The 16,951-nt window shown below is 41.5% G+C and overlaps 2 protein-coding genes across 2 annotated transcripts; one reads left to right on the plus strand and one right to left on the minus strand.

Annotated features, from left to right (window-relative positions):
• Positions 1–49: 49 nt before the first annotated feature.
• On the plus strand, positions 50–1,052 carry CUNH12orf73 (chromosome unknown C12orf73 homolog). Its single transcript, XM_042889746.1, has 2 exons — positions 50–193; positions 624–1,052. The coding sequence occupies exons 1-2, from the start codon at positions 86–88 to the stop codon at positions 717–719; spliced, it is 204 nt and encodes a 67-aa protein (XP_042745680.1). The 5' UTR covers positions 50–85; the 3' UTR covers positions 720–1,052.
• Positions 1,053–5,526: 4,474 nt separating this feature from the next.
• Positions 5,527–15,108, minus strand: HSP90B1 (heat shock protein 90 beta family member 1). The gene is made up of 18 exons (XM_042889747.1): positions 14,958–15,108; positions 14,547–14,646; positions 13,724–13,865; positions 13,533–13,649; positions 12,913–13,244; positions 11,991–12,102; positions 11,212–11,331; positions 10,605–10,721; positions 9,987–10,124; positions 9,802–9,879; positions 9,645–9,710; positions 9,104–9,373; positions 8,647–8,892; positions 8,234–8,370; positions 7,788–7,866; positions 7,532–7,687; positions 6,915–7,013; positions 5,527–5,797 (listed from the first exon to the last, which is right to left on the minus strand). The coding sequence occupies exons 1-18, from the start codon at positions 15,004–15,006 to the stop codon at positions 5,768–5,770; spliced, it is 2,388 nt and encodes a 795-aa protein (XP_042745681.1). The 5' UTR covers positions 15,007–15,108; the 3' UTR covers positions 5,527–5,767.
• Positions 15,109–16,951: the final 1,843 nt, after the last annotated feature.

Raw genomic sequence — 16,951 nt, forward strand, 5'->3', positions numbered from 1 at the left:
GAGCAGTAACCGGAAGTTGCGCGTGGGCTGCCCGGAAGGGTGACGCATTTCCGGCGCGCCACTTGATGGGAGACGGTAGGCCACCATGCCCGCGGGTGTGCCCTGGTCCACTTACCTGAAGACGCTGGCTGCCAGCATGCTGGCCATGTTCGCAGGAGCCGAGGTGGTGCACCGGTACTACCGGCCTGACCTCGTAAGTGCTGCCGTAAACTAAATAATTTATAAAAGGTAACGGAACCTCTCTTTCTGTCACCAAGATGAAAAAAACCTTGACAGAAATTTCTGCTGGTGCCTTGAAGGTACGCTGCGCGTCGTATCGAGTGGCCAAGGGCAGCTTAGTGCCTTTAAACAAACTGTGCCTCTTTCCCCTCCTCTAATTCAAAGCGTGCTTTGAAATTTGAAGTCAGATTTCAAAAAGACAGTAGGTAGATGTTGAAGATGTTTTGTTTGTAAAAATTAGTATGGTCTGGGAGATGCAATGACAGCTGGACTCGATGATCTCTGGAGGTCCCTTCCAACCCCTACAATTCTGTGATTCTGTGATAATGCTGTCTCTTGCAGTGTTTTTGTGACGGCAGTTTTTCTTCTTCCACAACAGTGACATCTTTCTCTGTTTTTAACAGAGTATACCTGAAATACCTCCTAAGCCTGGAGAGCTGAGAACAGAGCTGCTGGGTCTGAAAGCAAGGTCAAAACAAGCTGAAACATCGCAGCATTGACTGCAGTTTGCTTTTTGTGTTTTGAGAACTACTTAGGTTGCTCCAAAAGTAATGCTTATTTATTTCCATGGAAACAATAACTGATACAAAAAGCACTATAAGAGTATGTGAGCAAATTCCAAGCTACAAAAATGTCTCTCCACGTAGTTGCCACCATTAGTCAATTTGTGTGCATGAACGGATGGAGGCACTCTTCATTTCATGGTGTAACAGTTGCGCTGGCCATTGGGAATGCAGCTTGTCGTTCATGTTGCCATTGCTACTGCTGAAACACAGCACCCACTGCCTCACTGTGCTGACATCCACTGGTTGGTCTCCATAACAAGCATTAATGAATGTCACTGAGTGCATTTTTTTTCCACCTGGAGGAATTCAGTGATGCACCTTTGCTTCATTCATACTTCCACATCAGATGCCATTGCCAGATTGGCCCTGTGCTGTCCTCTGTTACACGGCAACGAAATGTAACAAGAACACTGACGAGAAGGTTCAACCTCTACTGCTATACCACCAACATCCCCCTCTGACATCATGGACCAACATAATAGCACAGGAGGCATTACTTTTGGAGCAGCTCGTATAGGACAGCTAGAACATTTGGTCAGTTCTCTCAACTGCAGAAGTCCATACGTGAAATAATGAAGCTTTTCTTCTTTCTTGAAAGCAGAACTAGATGAAGTATATGCTAAAAACAAATACTGTTAAAAGTGTAATATGTTGTATACCAAAATATGTATGATTAATTTTGATTTGCAGTGTAAATATTCTTCGGAATAAAAAACGTGAACTTGTGCTTGGCCAATTCTACAGGAGTTTGAAGCTTTTAAGCTGATGTCTTGATTTCAGCTGGGATAATCTTCCTGCTAGCTGCTATGGTGCTGTGTTTTGGATTTAAGATGAGAATATAAGATGAGAATAATGCTGGTAACAATTGCTGAGTAGTGCTTATTGCACCAGGTCCAGGACATTTTGGCTTTTCCTGCTGCACTGCCAGCAAGAGGCTGGGAGTGTATGAGGGGACATGGCCAGAACAGCTGCCCCAACTGGCCAAAGTGTTAGTGTTCAGTTTCTCAGGAAGGTGTTACACATGCTGGGTCTTGCTCTGATGGAAGTGGCTGAATAGTTCACTGCAAATGAAGCCCTTATTTTGCTTTCATACACAACTTTAGCTAGTAAATGCTTTTACATCAATCTATGAGTTTCTTTGCTTCTACCTTTCTGATTCCCTTCCCCCATCTCACTGAGGGGTTGTGAGTGAGCAGCTGCATTGTGCTGAGCATTAAACCACAACAGCTGATTAGCAAGGAGAACAAGTTAAGCCTATGGAAAAGTCAAGTTCTATGGCCAAGCATAAAGTCCTATTTGTTCTTCCGTAGTAGAACTCCACTGAACTGTTGGCATTTCCCACCTCTGTAGACTACAGCTCAGTTCTGTTCAGCGTAATCTAGAATGTAATACAGAAAAACGTTAGCATGATTTTCTAAACATGAGTTTCTTTACTAAGAGCACACAGGCCTCCTAATATTGGTTAACTGCCACAGCAGCAGCTGCATTGGCTCTGTATTACTGACAGAAGGTCTGTTTTGAGCTAAGAGGTTGTTTCAGTTAAAATTGAGTACACATTTACAGATTACACTAAAATTATGTGTATGTACTCCATTATGTATTATGGCTGCTTTTGACAGCCATGAATATTCAGAACTCCGAAACAGCAAGTACAGGCTTACTGTTCAGTCCTCACAGTCTCTCCACAAAGTTCTTACACCCAGAACTCAAAAAAAAAAAAAAAAAGTACAAACTGAACATGTTACAAAGAGGGTGCACCCACCCCCTTTTGAATGGCTCACAGTAGGAGGGGGAGGTTGGGGATTGCTTTCCCATGGGAAAGGTACCTAACCAAGGCACAGGGTCATTTGCAGTTCTGAGGTTGGACTTGGGAAAGAAAAATCACAGGCTGACTGCTGACCCATGTGGCTAGGAGGCAAAAAGTTCGTTAATAGCTTTTGACACAGTACCTAGTTCTTTATAGCACAAGATCTACGGTTGTTGCAAGCGTTTTAATGTCTATTCCAGCTGTGAAGCATATGGTATTTTACATATGCTTGTGTAAGGTGGGATCTGTTTTCCTAATGAAAGAAGCTCGATGTATAGTTCTTCCCTGTCACACAGCTGTTTGCAGCTAATGATCCAGAAAAGCAGCTGAAGAAGGATATTTATTCTCTCTTCCCCCATGAGTTCATCCTGCAGCCCATGCTACGCATCACTAGAGCAGTTATCTTCAATGAAAACAGCATAGAAGGTACTAATTCTATCTCACACACTGAGTTCAAGTAAAATCAATCTAGAGGAAAACATTTTACTAAGCTCAGTTGCAGTGGTACTTCTTTCACTGCACCTAAACAAAGGCAAAGAAGAGACTGACACTGCTCACCTCAGCACATTTGACAACAAAGGAACAGTTTATTGAAGAAAATGAGGCAGTTCAACAGTATTTTGTTCCTATCCTAGCTAACAGCATTTTCAGTTATCCCTTTAAAGAATCTGGATTTACTAAGCCTTACCCTGAGTTACACTGTCAGACTATTACCTCCATCATTATGCCACTGCCTTACAGCACAAGATGCATTCTACTTCAGATCACAGGGCTGCAGAAAATTTAATCACATCCATTCAGCTCTTTTTCCAAATGGCTCCTGCTGCTAGTGGAAATGGAACAGCATGGTGTACACTCTAGCTCTGGGGGAAATCACTGTCTTGCATACCTATCTAGTAGCAGCAAAGCTGTCTCTATACCAAGTTCCAACAGCAGCAGTGGCACAGTACAACTACTGCAGGTAAAGAAATGGCCTCAGTATGACTGCAAAGCTTTTTCCAGCAGTGATGCCATTCTACAGAGTTGACAGAAATAACTAAAACACCCCCAAACCTTAACAACTGCGTGCTTGTGCCTATTAACAGCAAACACCTGTCACTCAAGGGCAAAGAAAGCATCTGGACCACAGCCATGTTGCACATGATATCCTCAGATGAGGAAGAAGCACAAAGCATGACTAGGAAGTGCTCTCTTTATTATTTCTAAAATGCAATCAGATGGGGCACTCTAGAACCCATCAATGCAATGAGAACTTCAGCCATGAAACAAGGAATTTTAACAAATTAAAGTAGCCAGACAATCCTACACTTGTAGTAACATCTGTTAGATTTCTGAGCTCAGTAACAGACATACAGTAGGCCTGAGCCAGTTGCTGCTCAGGCCGGTCAAACACAGAAGAACATTTCTTACACATTAATGGATGTTTGATTCATTTTTCAAGCTGTAACATTCCAGATTCACAAAGATATTTTTTAGGAAGCAGTAAATCAAAACCTCAGAAACAGCTGATTGTTACGAAAGAGCACAAAATGAAGTTGCACCTGACATATTAAGAGGACCATGCCTTAAGTGCTGCTCAGAGGCAAACTACAGTTGATACTGTTACCTGCTGGAATGGCATTGGTTAAGCCATTCAGCTTCCTGTACCAATATTTAACCGTGTACTTAAGCCACTAATGAGTAAGCAAGAAAATAACAAGCAAAAACACTCCTTTCACTCAATAAATTAAGCTCCTGTACTAGCATCAAACAGCATACTTTATTAAAGTCTATGCCTCTGAATAAGTCCCAGCTCAGTAACACCACACTAGCATATGGTATCTGTACTTATTACATGGAAACAGTGTGCTTGGGCAACAGAGAAACCTAGTGAAAACAAATGGAAAGATCAAAAGCAATCTCTTCAGCTTATTGTTTAGATGCCTCACCTAATTACAAATTTTACTTTGATTTCAAGACTCAAAATTTACTCTTTCACATGCCTAGTTAACAGCTCTACTTGAGAATCAGCTCTCTTGTAGAGCACTATTATGAAGTATTTTCACAGAGGAAGGCTAGTAAAGCCAATGTAAACACTGTCCACCAACCCTGTGAAGGTGTTTCAAAAGCAGAGGCACTAGTGAGAGAATGTAGTACTTTATCTAACCACATAAAGCTAATACAATGTATGTAACAAGGTGGTGCCCCCAGCTCAAACTCTACATTTCACAGTATTTCATTTGGTGTCAACAGATTTAGCTTGCATTAAATTACGTGCTTACAGTGGTTTGTCGCAATAGTAGAACAAGAATTAAACAACTGCCAAGAACTTCAACATTAAAAAAAAGAGGATAAAGTAGGACTACCGTAGCTGTTAGCAAAGCTACTTGAGTTAAAGGCAGGGTTACTACAGTGGAACACAGTATAATCTCCTGGACAGACAGCCACATCCAGTTGCTCTTCAAACCCTTGAAGGAAATCACTTTTGCTGTTCTCACCAGTGAAAGCTACCACTGCCTACTCTGTAAAGTGCAATCAAGTCACACAATCCATTACTAACTGTATTTTATATTTGTTTCAGAAAGCCTGCTACAACCAACTTACAAAGTTGCTTTTCCACAAAAGATAAGCTTCAGTTCCAACACTGTTTTTAAACACCCCACCACGTGACAGTAGTTATGCAACTTCTTAAATATTTACTCTACCCAGGTTTCCATACAGCTCCCAGATACCAAGCATACTTGGATGAACAGTACAACAGGCTGATTAATGCAAAACCCTGCCTTCAGCATACACTTATGGAACACACAGCAATCAGGAGGGTGGCTGTGCCAGTGTGGAAAGGCACAAGGATGGCAAAAACTAACAGTTGTACAAAGGACCTGAACACTTAAGACCTTCCCTTTAATTCTTGTGATACTGTGGAGGATGAACTAAGGTAAAATTTAGAGGTACTGGTGTTTGGGAACATTTTATTTTGTACATGACAAGATTTTACACCAAGTCAGTTAAATAATACAAATTTACATTCATGAGGAATGTTTTTTTTTTTAGAAAAGTCAACTTAAAAAAAAAAAATCTCCTTTGCCCTTAAGCCCCATACCATCCCTCAACCTTTTACAGTGGAAAACCAACCAAAAATCTAATTTCACATCCTCTCTTGACCTCCCAGTGCAGGACAGTAGGTGAGTGCAGTTTACAGTTCGTCTTTTACATCTGTGGATTCCTGTGGAGACAAAACAAAGAATCAGAACCTTGCTTTTTTCAAGTGCCAATGGTTACAAGAGCAGCCTCAGATTCACTACCGTTGACACTTTTCAAAGCATTAACAATGCAACTTTTGAAGATGAAAACATATTCCTGTTCAAATGATTGAACATCAAGACTTGGCTATTCAAAGTGGAAAAAGGCTACTTTTATTCCAGTTTGTTCAGGTGTCTGCAGCAGATCTATAGTTGACTGTTTATCTTCACTAATTTCTTCACTACTTTTCAGGTTCAGTTAGTACTCTTAATAGCCCCATTCTACTTGACTACAGCACTGAGAAGTTCAACTACTTCCAGCCAACAGTCAGAAACCTTTGTGTAACATGCAAGTAACCTCATCCAGTAAGTAGAACACAGAATCACAGAATCACCAAGCAGTGACAGTACTAAGGGAACAATGCAGTCCTAATACTATATAATTCCCTTATTACTGTCATTTCACGTTATGTAACTGTGAAAATGCAGTTCAATAGCATCAAAACCAATGCAACAGCTAAAGTATAGTTCTTCAAGTGTACTCTCAGGTAATCTGATGGCTAATAGCTGAATGTCTCTAACAGCTTTGTATTTGTGCTGGCAAAAGACAAAAGTTACAGCACTCTTCCAAAAGCAACTTCAGCCAGCACAAAGAGTTGGGATTTCACAGTGACTTTAAAATTCATGTCACTGAAGAATACTGGAGAGCCCAGCATAACAAAATATTATTAGAACTACAGACATAACCCAAAGTCAAGGCAGCACTGTTCTAAGTCTGTAGTGCTGTCTGAAGGATTTCAAACCATGCACTGTCAGTTTATTGGTATTGCCTACAAGCTATGGAAATCCAACAGGTATCAGGAAGGGGATCTGCTTTTTTCTTCAATTTGCTCAAGTATTGAATATACCTGATTTTTTTTTTTTTTTTTTTACACCAAAATTTATTAAGAAATGAGAAGTCATTTGTGCCAGATTTTCTCACAAAAAATCTGGAGAACCCAACACTAACAGCTAATGTTATAGAAGACTAAATGAAGAAAACTATCACTGAATAAAATTGCATGTGAGTATTAAAAAAACAAGTCGGACTTTAGATATTACCTTCTGTGTTTCACTGTCTTCAGCATCAGCATCCACCTCTTCTTCATCTTGCTCTGCCTCCTCAGCAGCATCTTCGGGCTCTTCAGGTTCCTCCTCCACCTGGAGAAGGGTTCACAAACATTTTACTTGGTATTCAGCACCTTCTTTGCATACAGTGTTTACTAGTTGCAGACAAGTTAAACACAGGCTATGCAACTACTGCCAGTTTGTAACACATGTCCCACACTACCTGAAGGATAAACCAGGTTCTTTTCAGCACTGATACATTACCACATTCTCCCTGGTAGGATACCCACCATATATGTTCCTGCACAGCATCAGAGGAAGACCTATACCAATGTCTGCATTTTTCCATCAGTACAATAATTACACGTTTGGCCTCTAATTTACTCCCATAAAGCCACCACGTAAAAACGTGGCAATACTTGAAAAGCACAATGGAAAAGCAGAATCCGGAACTACAAAGAGGATACAAACATGAAGTAGACTCATCACCTTTCCAGCCAGGAACTTAACTGGGTTCCTGAGCCCACATCAGGAAACTAGATAGGTGCTCATCTGAGAAAACAGATATTTAAGCCTGTTATCATCTGCAAGTTGTACACAACCCAACTAACCTTTGCGTCCAGATCAATGTTTAAACTCAAACGAAGCATCCTTTCTATTCTGTCTCCATATTCCTTTGTGTCTGGTAACATATATCCTGATCTCAAAGTTGCAGTTTCAAACAACACCACTGCAAGATCTGAAACTGTTTTGTCGTCTTCATTTTCCTAATGTGGAAGCATCGGAAAGAAATCACAAGCACACAGTTGTTAATTAAGCTGTACACAGCTATGCAGGCAATGCTTCACACTACCGTTGTTTGTTTACCTTAACTCGCCTCAGCATATCTTTGATCAGTGGATGTCTGGGATTTATTTCAAATGTCTTCTTCTGGCTAGCATAGTAACTGGAAAGAACAGAAGTCACATCACTAGATTTTGAAATATCAGGCCCAGCTACACCTTTAAGCCCATACATGCTAATGACAACCACAGTAACAAGTTCACCCCCCCTATCATTAGCTAAACACTGAAAGGCATTGGAGTTCTGGTAAGTTTTTGCTCTCATCATCAAATGAGATGCAAATACCACTGATGAGCCTTGCTCAGAAAGCAGTTCTACATATCAGGTTGTCAGGTGTTGCAACCTATCTGTAAGTGACCTTAAAAAGCATTGAGGATCATCTGAACCAGATGGAAGCCTGGTGAGATCCCACCAAGCAAGGAAGGCCATCAACTACTTTTCACATCTGCTGCTACATAACTGAAGCTTACTTTGTAGATATGTCCTTCCCCGTTTGGTAAGCTTGAGCCTTCATGATTCTTTCCATGTTACCAGACCATCCATACTGACTAGCCACAAGTGCACATGGAGACTGTGTCAAACGTTGAGACAGCACAGCCTTTTCAATCTGTGGAAAATATATTTGTATTAGTGCGCAGCACCACTCTTACAAAGCAAAAAACTCAAGTGTACTCACTTCAATGCTTTCTGAAAACTCTAAAATGTCATTCTAACTTACCACCTTCCCCAAATAAGTGCTTAAACACAATTATTAGAGAAAACAATTGGAGAACAGAGACCTTACTGTCAGCTCTATGTCCCAAGAATTCATGAGGCACTGTACTTTACTTCTAAATTTACAAATGCAAATTTGTCATTTCCACATGTAACATGACATTTGTACCTTGTCCTTTAGAGCTTTGTCTTTCATCCAGTTCAGGAGTGGTTCAAATTCCTTCTCCAGGGCTTCACGACTCTCCTTGGACTTTTCACTTTCCTCAAACTTAACTCCTTCCTTCGCTACATTCTGAAACCTCTTGCCATCAAACTCTGGCAGAGCCTGAATGCAATATTCATCTACAGGTTCAGTCAGATAGATTACTTCATAGCCCTTTTTCAGAAGGCGCTCAACAAACGGTGAAGACTCAGCCTAAGATGAGAACAGATTCAGATGTCAGTTTAACAGTGTGGATACCAGCAACTACTGGGAACTATACATCTATTTAATGAACATTAATACAAGGAAAACTGAACAGCAGTGGTAATATAAGCACAGAATAGCCACATACACAGCAAATACAAAAAGTTTGCTATTCATACTTAGAGAACTAAAGCTGTAACTTCTTTCCCTCCTCACATACCTCCTTTCTGCTGGCACCTGCCATGAAATAAATTTTGTCTTGCTTCTCTTTCATTCTTTCCACATATTGGTCAAGGCTTGTAAGGTTACTTTCATGATGGGAAGACTGGAAGCGAAGCAGTTTAGCCAGCCTTGTACGATTGGAATGATCCTCAATAACTCCAAGCTTTACATTAGTACCAAACTCTTTCCAGAACGTATCATTGTATTTTTCTTCTGCAATTTTCTTGATCATATCAAGAGTTTTACGAACAAGCTTCTTTCTGATCACCTAGGGAAAGCAATAATGTCAGGTTATAGCAATAAGAACCCTCAATTTGGCCTCATCACAAATAATGGTTCAAGACACTATTCCCACTTCAAAAGTAAACAGAATTAGTCTGAACGAAGCTTTGGCTTCCTATATAGTCAGGAATGTGAAAGCAAACTATTGAAAACTAAATTAATCAAGCTATTTTTGCCTCCTAAATCTTGTCACGTATTTATTCATTTTAATTTGGTCCCTTATTAAAATCAAAGATATCTAAAACCATCTACCTTACCTTTAATAACTTATGCTGCTGAAGCGTTTCACGAGATACATTCAAAGGAAGATCATCAGAATCCACCTAATTGAAAGAGAAACTTTTTAGGTATAGCTAGCAGCCTTTGGATTAAAAAAAAAAAAACACACAAATGGAAATAAGGTTTAATACTTACAACACCTTTAACAAAGTTAAGATATTTGGGCATCATGTCATGGAAGTCATCAGTGATGAACACTCTTCTAACATACAGCTTTAGAAAAGATACATAAAAGATACAGAATTAGAAAAGAAAGAAACAATTATGGCTTTCTTCATTTTTAAAGACAAATCACAGCTATAAGCATTAGCTTGCCTTACCTTAATGAAATCACTTTTTTTGGATCCATACTCATCAAACAAGCCACGTGGAGCAGAATTAGGAACAAACAAGATTGATTTGAAAGTTACTTCCCCTTCAGCAGTAAAATGGATGTAAGCCATTGGATCATCATGTTCCTGTGAAGAGAATTTTTTTCTTTAAAATCCATGTTCACCAAGTATTGGTAAATCAATACTCTTCTATCCATAACATGATGTCACATGTTGCTGCACAGCTAACTGTACTTCGTGAAAACAGAATTTCAAATTCAACTGGGTTACTCACACAGAAGTGTGAGACCTACCCCACTTCTGATTATAAAAGCCAACCATAGAGATAACAATAGCTCAGTAATCAATAGCTCACAACATGGATCTTAACATCACACTGTATTTACATGCAAAGACAACGTGCCTTTCTTTCACTACATACAACATGAACATCACTACTCTCTCAAACAAGATGGAAAATTAATTTGTCAGTACTTAAGTACAACAGTAAGCTCCACACAGGTTGGATTACCACCACCTACCCCTCAGACCTTGGTCAGCATTATCATTCCACTCTCACCAGCAGTAAACTATTCCTTCAGAATAATCTCAAGGCTTTAAGCTCACCTTGGAAAAGGTTTTGTAAAAAGCTTTATATTCATCCTCTTCAACTTCTTTAGATGGCCTCTGCCAGATTGGTTTTATGTCATTCATGAGCTCCCAATCCCAGACGGTCTTCTCAACCTAATTAAAAGCAGAGTAAATACTCATTCTCAATTCAGCTTTTCAGTCAAATGAACTTCACTAAAGCTGAAATTGTTAACAGCATTATTTATTACTGTATAGTTTATTAACAAGACAATGGACTGGGTATTCCTATTTGAACGTACATATTAGTCTGAGTGCAAAGGAACAGAAATTAAACCCATACTTCAGCGTAGCACATGCGCATTTTACACTCAATTAGTGCAATTTCTGTTCTACTGCCAGCCAGTAGAATATATTCAAGCTAGTTGGTCAGTTCACTCAAGTCTACCTCTCATTTCTAGCAGTTCACTGCACAAACTCTCAAAGATTTAGAGTTAATTCCAGGACTACTGCCTCACAAGCCTATTACCACTCACTTGTCTTATTTTCACACAAGTCTGATTTACCATCATCCTCCCCACGTCAGCTTCATGAAAGCTCCTCAAATCTCTGTCTGTTACAAAGTTCCTCATCTCAGAAAGCTTACCTTCTTAGTTTTTGGTTTCTTCTCTTCCTCCTCTTCTTCAACTGCAGCTTCATCATCATCTGTTTCTTCTTTTTCCTCCTTTGCTTCCTCCTCTTCAATTGGTTCTTCAACAGTCTCTGTCTAAAGAGAAAATTGGAAGTGAGGAATGTTTAGTTTCCTACCAGGTATCTTCTGGTATTCTCTCAGAAAGCTTATCTCAGCACTAGTTTAACTTGTGCTATCTGCCCTCCCACAAACATCTGTCAATAGACAGCTACCTTTTTTCAGCTGCATTTTTTGTGAATGCATGCTATCCTGCAGTACATTGGGAGGTCACTGTTTTCAACATTCAAGACCTTCAGCATGATTTCAAGTTAGCACTATACCAAGAAAACATCCTAAGAACAAGCCTAGAAGTTGGAAGGCTGCCTTAAGTTCAGAAGAACACCTAAACATGGCCCTGCTTAAAAGCTTAACAAGCTTCCAGCTACTAAACAAAGCCAGTGGAAGAAACATCTTTTGTGCAATCTTGCTTCTTTTGCAGCACTGAGGCACAGCAAATCAAAGATCCTTTGAAATCTGCAATTTAGTAATGCATTAACTTTTGGACAGCATCCAGCTACTAGAATACTAGCCAGTTCTTTCTTCCCACTGATTTTAAAACACCTGAAGAAAAGAAGAGTCAGGAAACAGACCAGTAAGCATTCTGTATGTAACATGCTTTCACTCTTGAAAGATCAGGCCCTTGAAGGCTGTGATACACAGCTCTTAGCATACAACACTTTGTTAAATGCGCTTACCTTGCTGCTCCACACATAGATGGGGAAGTTTATGAACTGTGAATATTTCTTGACTAGATTTTTAACGGTGTCCAACTCAAGATAATCAGATGCTTCTTCCTTCAAGACAAGGCTGAAGAAAAATAAAAGTTAAAAGGCTGAACAAGTACTTTCAATTAGTTTCCTAAATAGGGAGATGCATCTCCCCACTGTTGCAGCTATGCTGATTTAAATTTATACAACTGCACTACTCAATGCTCAGCTGTCTCTTAAAAATACAGTCTGTATTTCTTACTACTGCAACTAAAAAAGAAATCTTCTGATGCTCATATGGATCTTGATGTACTTTCACTGACTTCATCTGGAACCAGAGCACCACAATGAACTTTTTCCTGCCAACAAACAGCATTGTACACTGATGTCCTACCTACCACTGGTAAAAAGTCCTGAAAATGATTTCAGGTTGGAGTCCTAGAAGGCCCAGATCAAACTGATTTACGTGCTCATAAAAAAATAGGAAAATATAGGGCTTTCAAACTACACCTAATCTGAAACTTGCACTAGCAGTCTGATTACTATTTATACACCACAATCACTTTCCAAGAGGAAACTCTACAACCACTGTAGAGATTTTGTTGTATCACAACTTCACAACTGCACTGAGAAACTAGATCTGCAGGCAACTGCAACTGTTTGGAACCACATGCCAACAATTAGTTGTCAAGGTGTTCATTGTTTTCTTCACTCTATTAGATGGAATGAAGAACTGCATTAGTGCATTAACATTCCACCTTCTGCATGCAGCTAGTAGTTTGGATGTTTCTATTCAACTGGAAAAAGCTACAATCCAAGAACTGAACAACACATGTAGTCACAATGCTAAAGTCACCCACATGTTCCAGTTAAAAATAATTCTTGAAATCCAAGGAAATCTAATACTTACGTTATGGTTGTGCCACGTCCCAGAGTATTTCCTCTTGGATCATCAATCACAGAAAACTCATTTGAATCTGACTCCCAAATATGTTGGGTATCATTGTTGTGCTTAGATGTGACAATAACTCTGTCTGCTACCAAGAAAGCAGAATAAAAGCCAACGCCAAACTGGCCAATTAACTCAGATGTCGACTGGCTATCATCCTGCATTTCAGTCATCTTGTTTAAGAATTCACTTGTACCAGACTTTGCAATGGTACCAAGGTTTTTAATCAACTCCTCTTTTGTCATGCCAATACCCGTATCTGTAACATGAAGCATGTTCTTCTCTTTATCGCACTGAAAAAAATAAAAAGAGATAGTGTGACTTCATTTTAAATCTTAAGACAGTGCACCAACTGAGAAAAGGGTGAAGAGTGCTAGCTCTTCAAACATGTCTGCCAGCAAAAGCTACTATTATCCAGATGGAAACAAGAGTGGTGTTTGATAAAACTTATCACTAGGGTCCTGATGTAACACTGTTAAGCATTAAACTGAATAAAATAACCATGCACCAACTTCTTAGATCCCTGTCAGTGCTCTTCAGTGAGAATATCAATAAGGAATTACGTAACTAACATTTCATACCTTGATTTTAACAGTGAGTTCCTCATTACCAGCAAGAGCATTTTCATCAGTCAAGGATATTAAGCGTATCTTATCCAAAGCATCTGAAGCATTTGAAATAAGTTCTCTCAGGAAAATCTGAAACAAACAAGTTGTCAGGAACTCAAGAACACAAACAGTTCTAACAGCTCTAACGTGATAAAGACACTAACCTCCTTGTTTTTATACAGAGAGTTAATAATAAGCTTCATCATTCTGTTAACTTCGGCTTGAAAGGCAAACTTTTCAGATTTTTCTCTGATTTCTTTGATCTGGGATGCATTTAGGCCATCTAGCTGGATAGCTTCTTCCTCTCTGTGAGAATAATGAAAAACTGTCAAACAGCCATACCTATGCAAGTTATCATTAGTTTCATGACCTGGCAACAGCAATAATAGCCTAGCTATGGCAACAACAAGATTCTTAGCCCCTGACAAAGACAGTGTAAATATGGTAAAATTATACGAGATTTGCAATACTAGCTGTCCTCACTTGCATATCCACCATCTCAAACTTGAGCAAAAACCCACGTATGTGGCTAAGATTATTTTACTTAGAAGAAATTCAGGTAGAAACACAGGTATGTCACAAGGACTGCAATCCTCAACACACGGTATGCTACACAGGAGCTGAAGTCATTTATAGGTACAGAGTTTTTCAATCAACAAGCACACAGATGACACCACTTACATTCTTATACAAAAGAATAGCCCTCTGTCAGTTTATGCAACTCCCATGCAGCTACTACAATGAGACAAAAAGCAGAATATTTCTGAATCCAAGCTCTCAAGCTTGCCTTTATATAGAAGCAACAGCTCTTTCCTCGAGTACTGTATTTCTCTCAGAACTGACTAGACTTAGCTTTGGAAAGGCATTACACACCCCCTCCACTCCAACCTTTGAGGGTTTAAGCATTGCTGATGCTGGAACTGATCCTCTGAAAGCAGGAGAAAGCCTTAATGCCACAAGTAACTTAGCAGCACCCCTGCTACCTACCTCTGAACAACTTCATCATCAGTTCGGGACCCTTCTCTGCTTTTACCCAGATCTTCTTCCACGGTCGCATCCGCATCCACATCCTCAGCGGTCACCGAAGCTGGATAAAACGAACAATAACGAGTCCGGTCCCAGCTCTGCCAACACCTGCACCCCATCCCCGACGCGCCCGCAGCCTCGCCCCCGAGTCACGGCGCATGAGCCGTGAGCGCCACTCCCCTCCCCCGCTCCCCTAAGGCGCCTACAGCGCCGGGATGGAGGCAGCACCGGCTCTCCCAGGCCCCAGTAGCCCAACTCTTTTCCCGCGGCCTCCTTCCCCTCAGCGAGCGGCGGGCTAAGTACCGACCAAGAGAACCCCCTATGGAGTCCCCTCCCCCTACCCGACGCTTCCAGAAGGACTACAGCACTTACCGGCAAGGAGAAGCGCGCACACCAGAGCCAGCGCCCACGTTGACTTCATGATGCCGCGGCCTGCAGTCGCGGAGAGGAGAACGGCCCAACGCGCCCTGCCCTGAGCCGCACAACCCCACCGCGATGCCTCCCGCACCGCCGCCGAGCCCGCTAGAGCGGCCCCGGCCCTCCCCCTCCGCCTTATCAACGCGCCCCGACGGAGGGCGGGGGGGGTTCTTCGCGCGTGGCCAATGGGAGCGCACCACGCCAAACACGCAACCAATAGAGAACGCTTGAGGGTGGGGCTTGGAGCCTTCACCGCCAATCGTGGCTTTCCATGTGCGGTTTCCTGCGGACGGAGCGTGGCCGGCGTCGATTGGCCGGGAGGAGCCACGCTCAGCCAATCGCATCCGGGGGGGGTTTAACGGGTACGGCCGGACGTTGTTTTTTGTAGCGGCCGACTGGTCAGCGTCCGGTACCGTGGTCGGTAGACGCAACCACTGTGGCTGCGGTCAGCAGCGTTGAGGACAAAATCCACATGGGCACGCCAGGCTCGACCGCTTCCGGGAGCACTCGGGATGTTAACCAGGCACCCCGTTGCCATGGCAACAGGTGTTTCCGCTCGCGTCGTGCCTCGGTGACAGCTGGGGCTGCCATGAATTACGACAGCTAAGCGAGAGCAGCAGGTAGTGTGCTTGCGTGTGGTGCCGCGGTGCGTGCAGGGAGTTGTAGTCCTCACTCGGGCGCGCGGCGCACTCTGGCGGGGGCTGTGCACGACATGGGCGCCATTACAGGGCCCGCCTCAGGTGGGCTGCGCGCCATGTCCTGGCCTCGGCTCGTGCTGCCCTCTGGTGCCCTCACGCGGGCTGTTGTGGAGACCATCACTGTCCGTGAGGAATCGCACAGTTGTTGGGGGTTGGAAAAGACCTTCGAGATTGCCAGGTGCGTCCACCCACATAATGTTGCCACGTCCTGAAGTGCCACGTCCATCTCCTAAATACACCCAGGGATGATGACACCACCGCTCCCCTGAGCGCGTGTTCCCATGCCTAACCTCCTTTTCCATGAAGAAATATTTTAGATCAAATTTGGTGGACTCCAAATCTTTTGGGTTACCCTACCTTTATAACTATACAATATATAACATTGGTTTTAAAGGAGACGTGGAACTGTCATATCTTTGCTTAGTGTTCTGAATTTAGAGGTCAGACTGGCACTGTTTGCTTTCTTCAAAGCTGGGTTGTATTGCCCAGGACACAGGTGATACATAGGACTGAAGTAGCTGTGGGCTTCCATGTCTTTGTGGAGAGGTTGGCATTTGAAAATGACCAATTCCAGTGAACACTAAACTTATAAAAATTGTTTAGCTATTTTAAAGCTATGAACATGTTCTCCGGTACTGCTATCTATGTTTTATTCAGAGTCAGAGAACCATTAAGGTTAGAAAAGACCACTAAGATCAGTGAGTCCAACCTTAATCATCTAGTCCAATGCTTGAAACAAATCTCAGTAGAATTTTCACTTAAAATACGTTAAATTTCTGCATAATTTTTGCTTTAAAAAAAAAAAAAAAAAAAAACTCAAGAAGGATTTAAAAATCTCAGTTGCACTGCCATTTAAAAGAAGTCTGAATATCACTGTTCAGGGTTTAATGCTGCTACAAAGCTGTAACTTCTGAGAGCTAATAGTACTTCATCTTGAAAATTAGCTGCACTAAAGGTCCTGGAAAGCAATTACATATACTCTTGAAGATTATGTGTATAATGATTGAAAGAGTATATTTAAGTGTTCTGTTTGCTCTTTTAACTAGAAAAGCAAGAGTATGTGGTAATGAGAGAGAGTACAGGTAATGTGTTTTTCCATGCGAACAGTAGAGCAAACCTATCCAGTGCCCTGAGTACAACTTTATCAGTTCACCCGTCTGCCCTAGGGGGAGCCTGCTCATTGAAACATGCCACATGATTGTGCCTAAAAGTTGGAACTAGCAAGAAGCATTGTTGCTAGAAATGGCTATA

Source organism: Lagopus leucura, unplaced genomic scaffold (assembly GCF_019238085.1).
Source record: "Lagopus leucura isolate 7727_CA_CO unplaced genomic scaffold, USGS_WTPT01 Super-Scaffold_100159, whole genome shotgun sequence".
Lineage (NCBI taxonomy): Eukaryota > Metazoa > Chordata > Aves > Galliformes > Phasianidae > Lagopus > Lagopus leucura.

Excerpts from the sequence above, each read along its gene's own strand:
- CUNH12orf73 (XM_042889746.1), top strand. The coding sequence starts at position 86 with ATGCCCGCGGGTGTGCCCTGGTCCACTTACCTGAAGACGCTGGCTGCC. Across the intron at positions 194-623 it reads GGTACTACCGGCCTGACCTC|AGTATACCTGAAATACCTCC; the intron begins GTAAGTGCTGCC and ends TGTTTTTAACAG.
- HSP90B1 (XM_042889747.1), bottom strand. The coding sequence starts at position 15,006 with ATGAAGTCAACGTGGGCGCTGGCTCTGGTGTGCGCGCTTCTCCTTGCC. Across the intron at positions 10,125-10,604 it reads TTTACAAAACCTTTTCCAAG|GAACATGATGATCCAATGGC; the intron begins GTGAGCTTAAAG and ends TTCTCTTCACAG. Across the intron at positions 8,371-8,646 it reads ACAAAGCTCTAAAGGACAAG|ATTGAAAAGGCTGTGCTGTC; the intron begins GTACAAATGTCA and ends TATTTTCCACAG.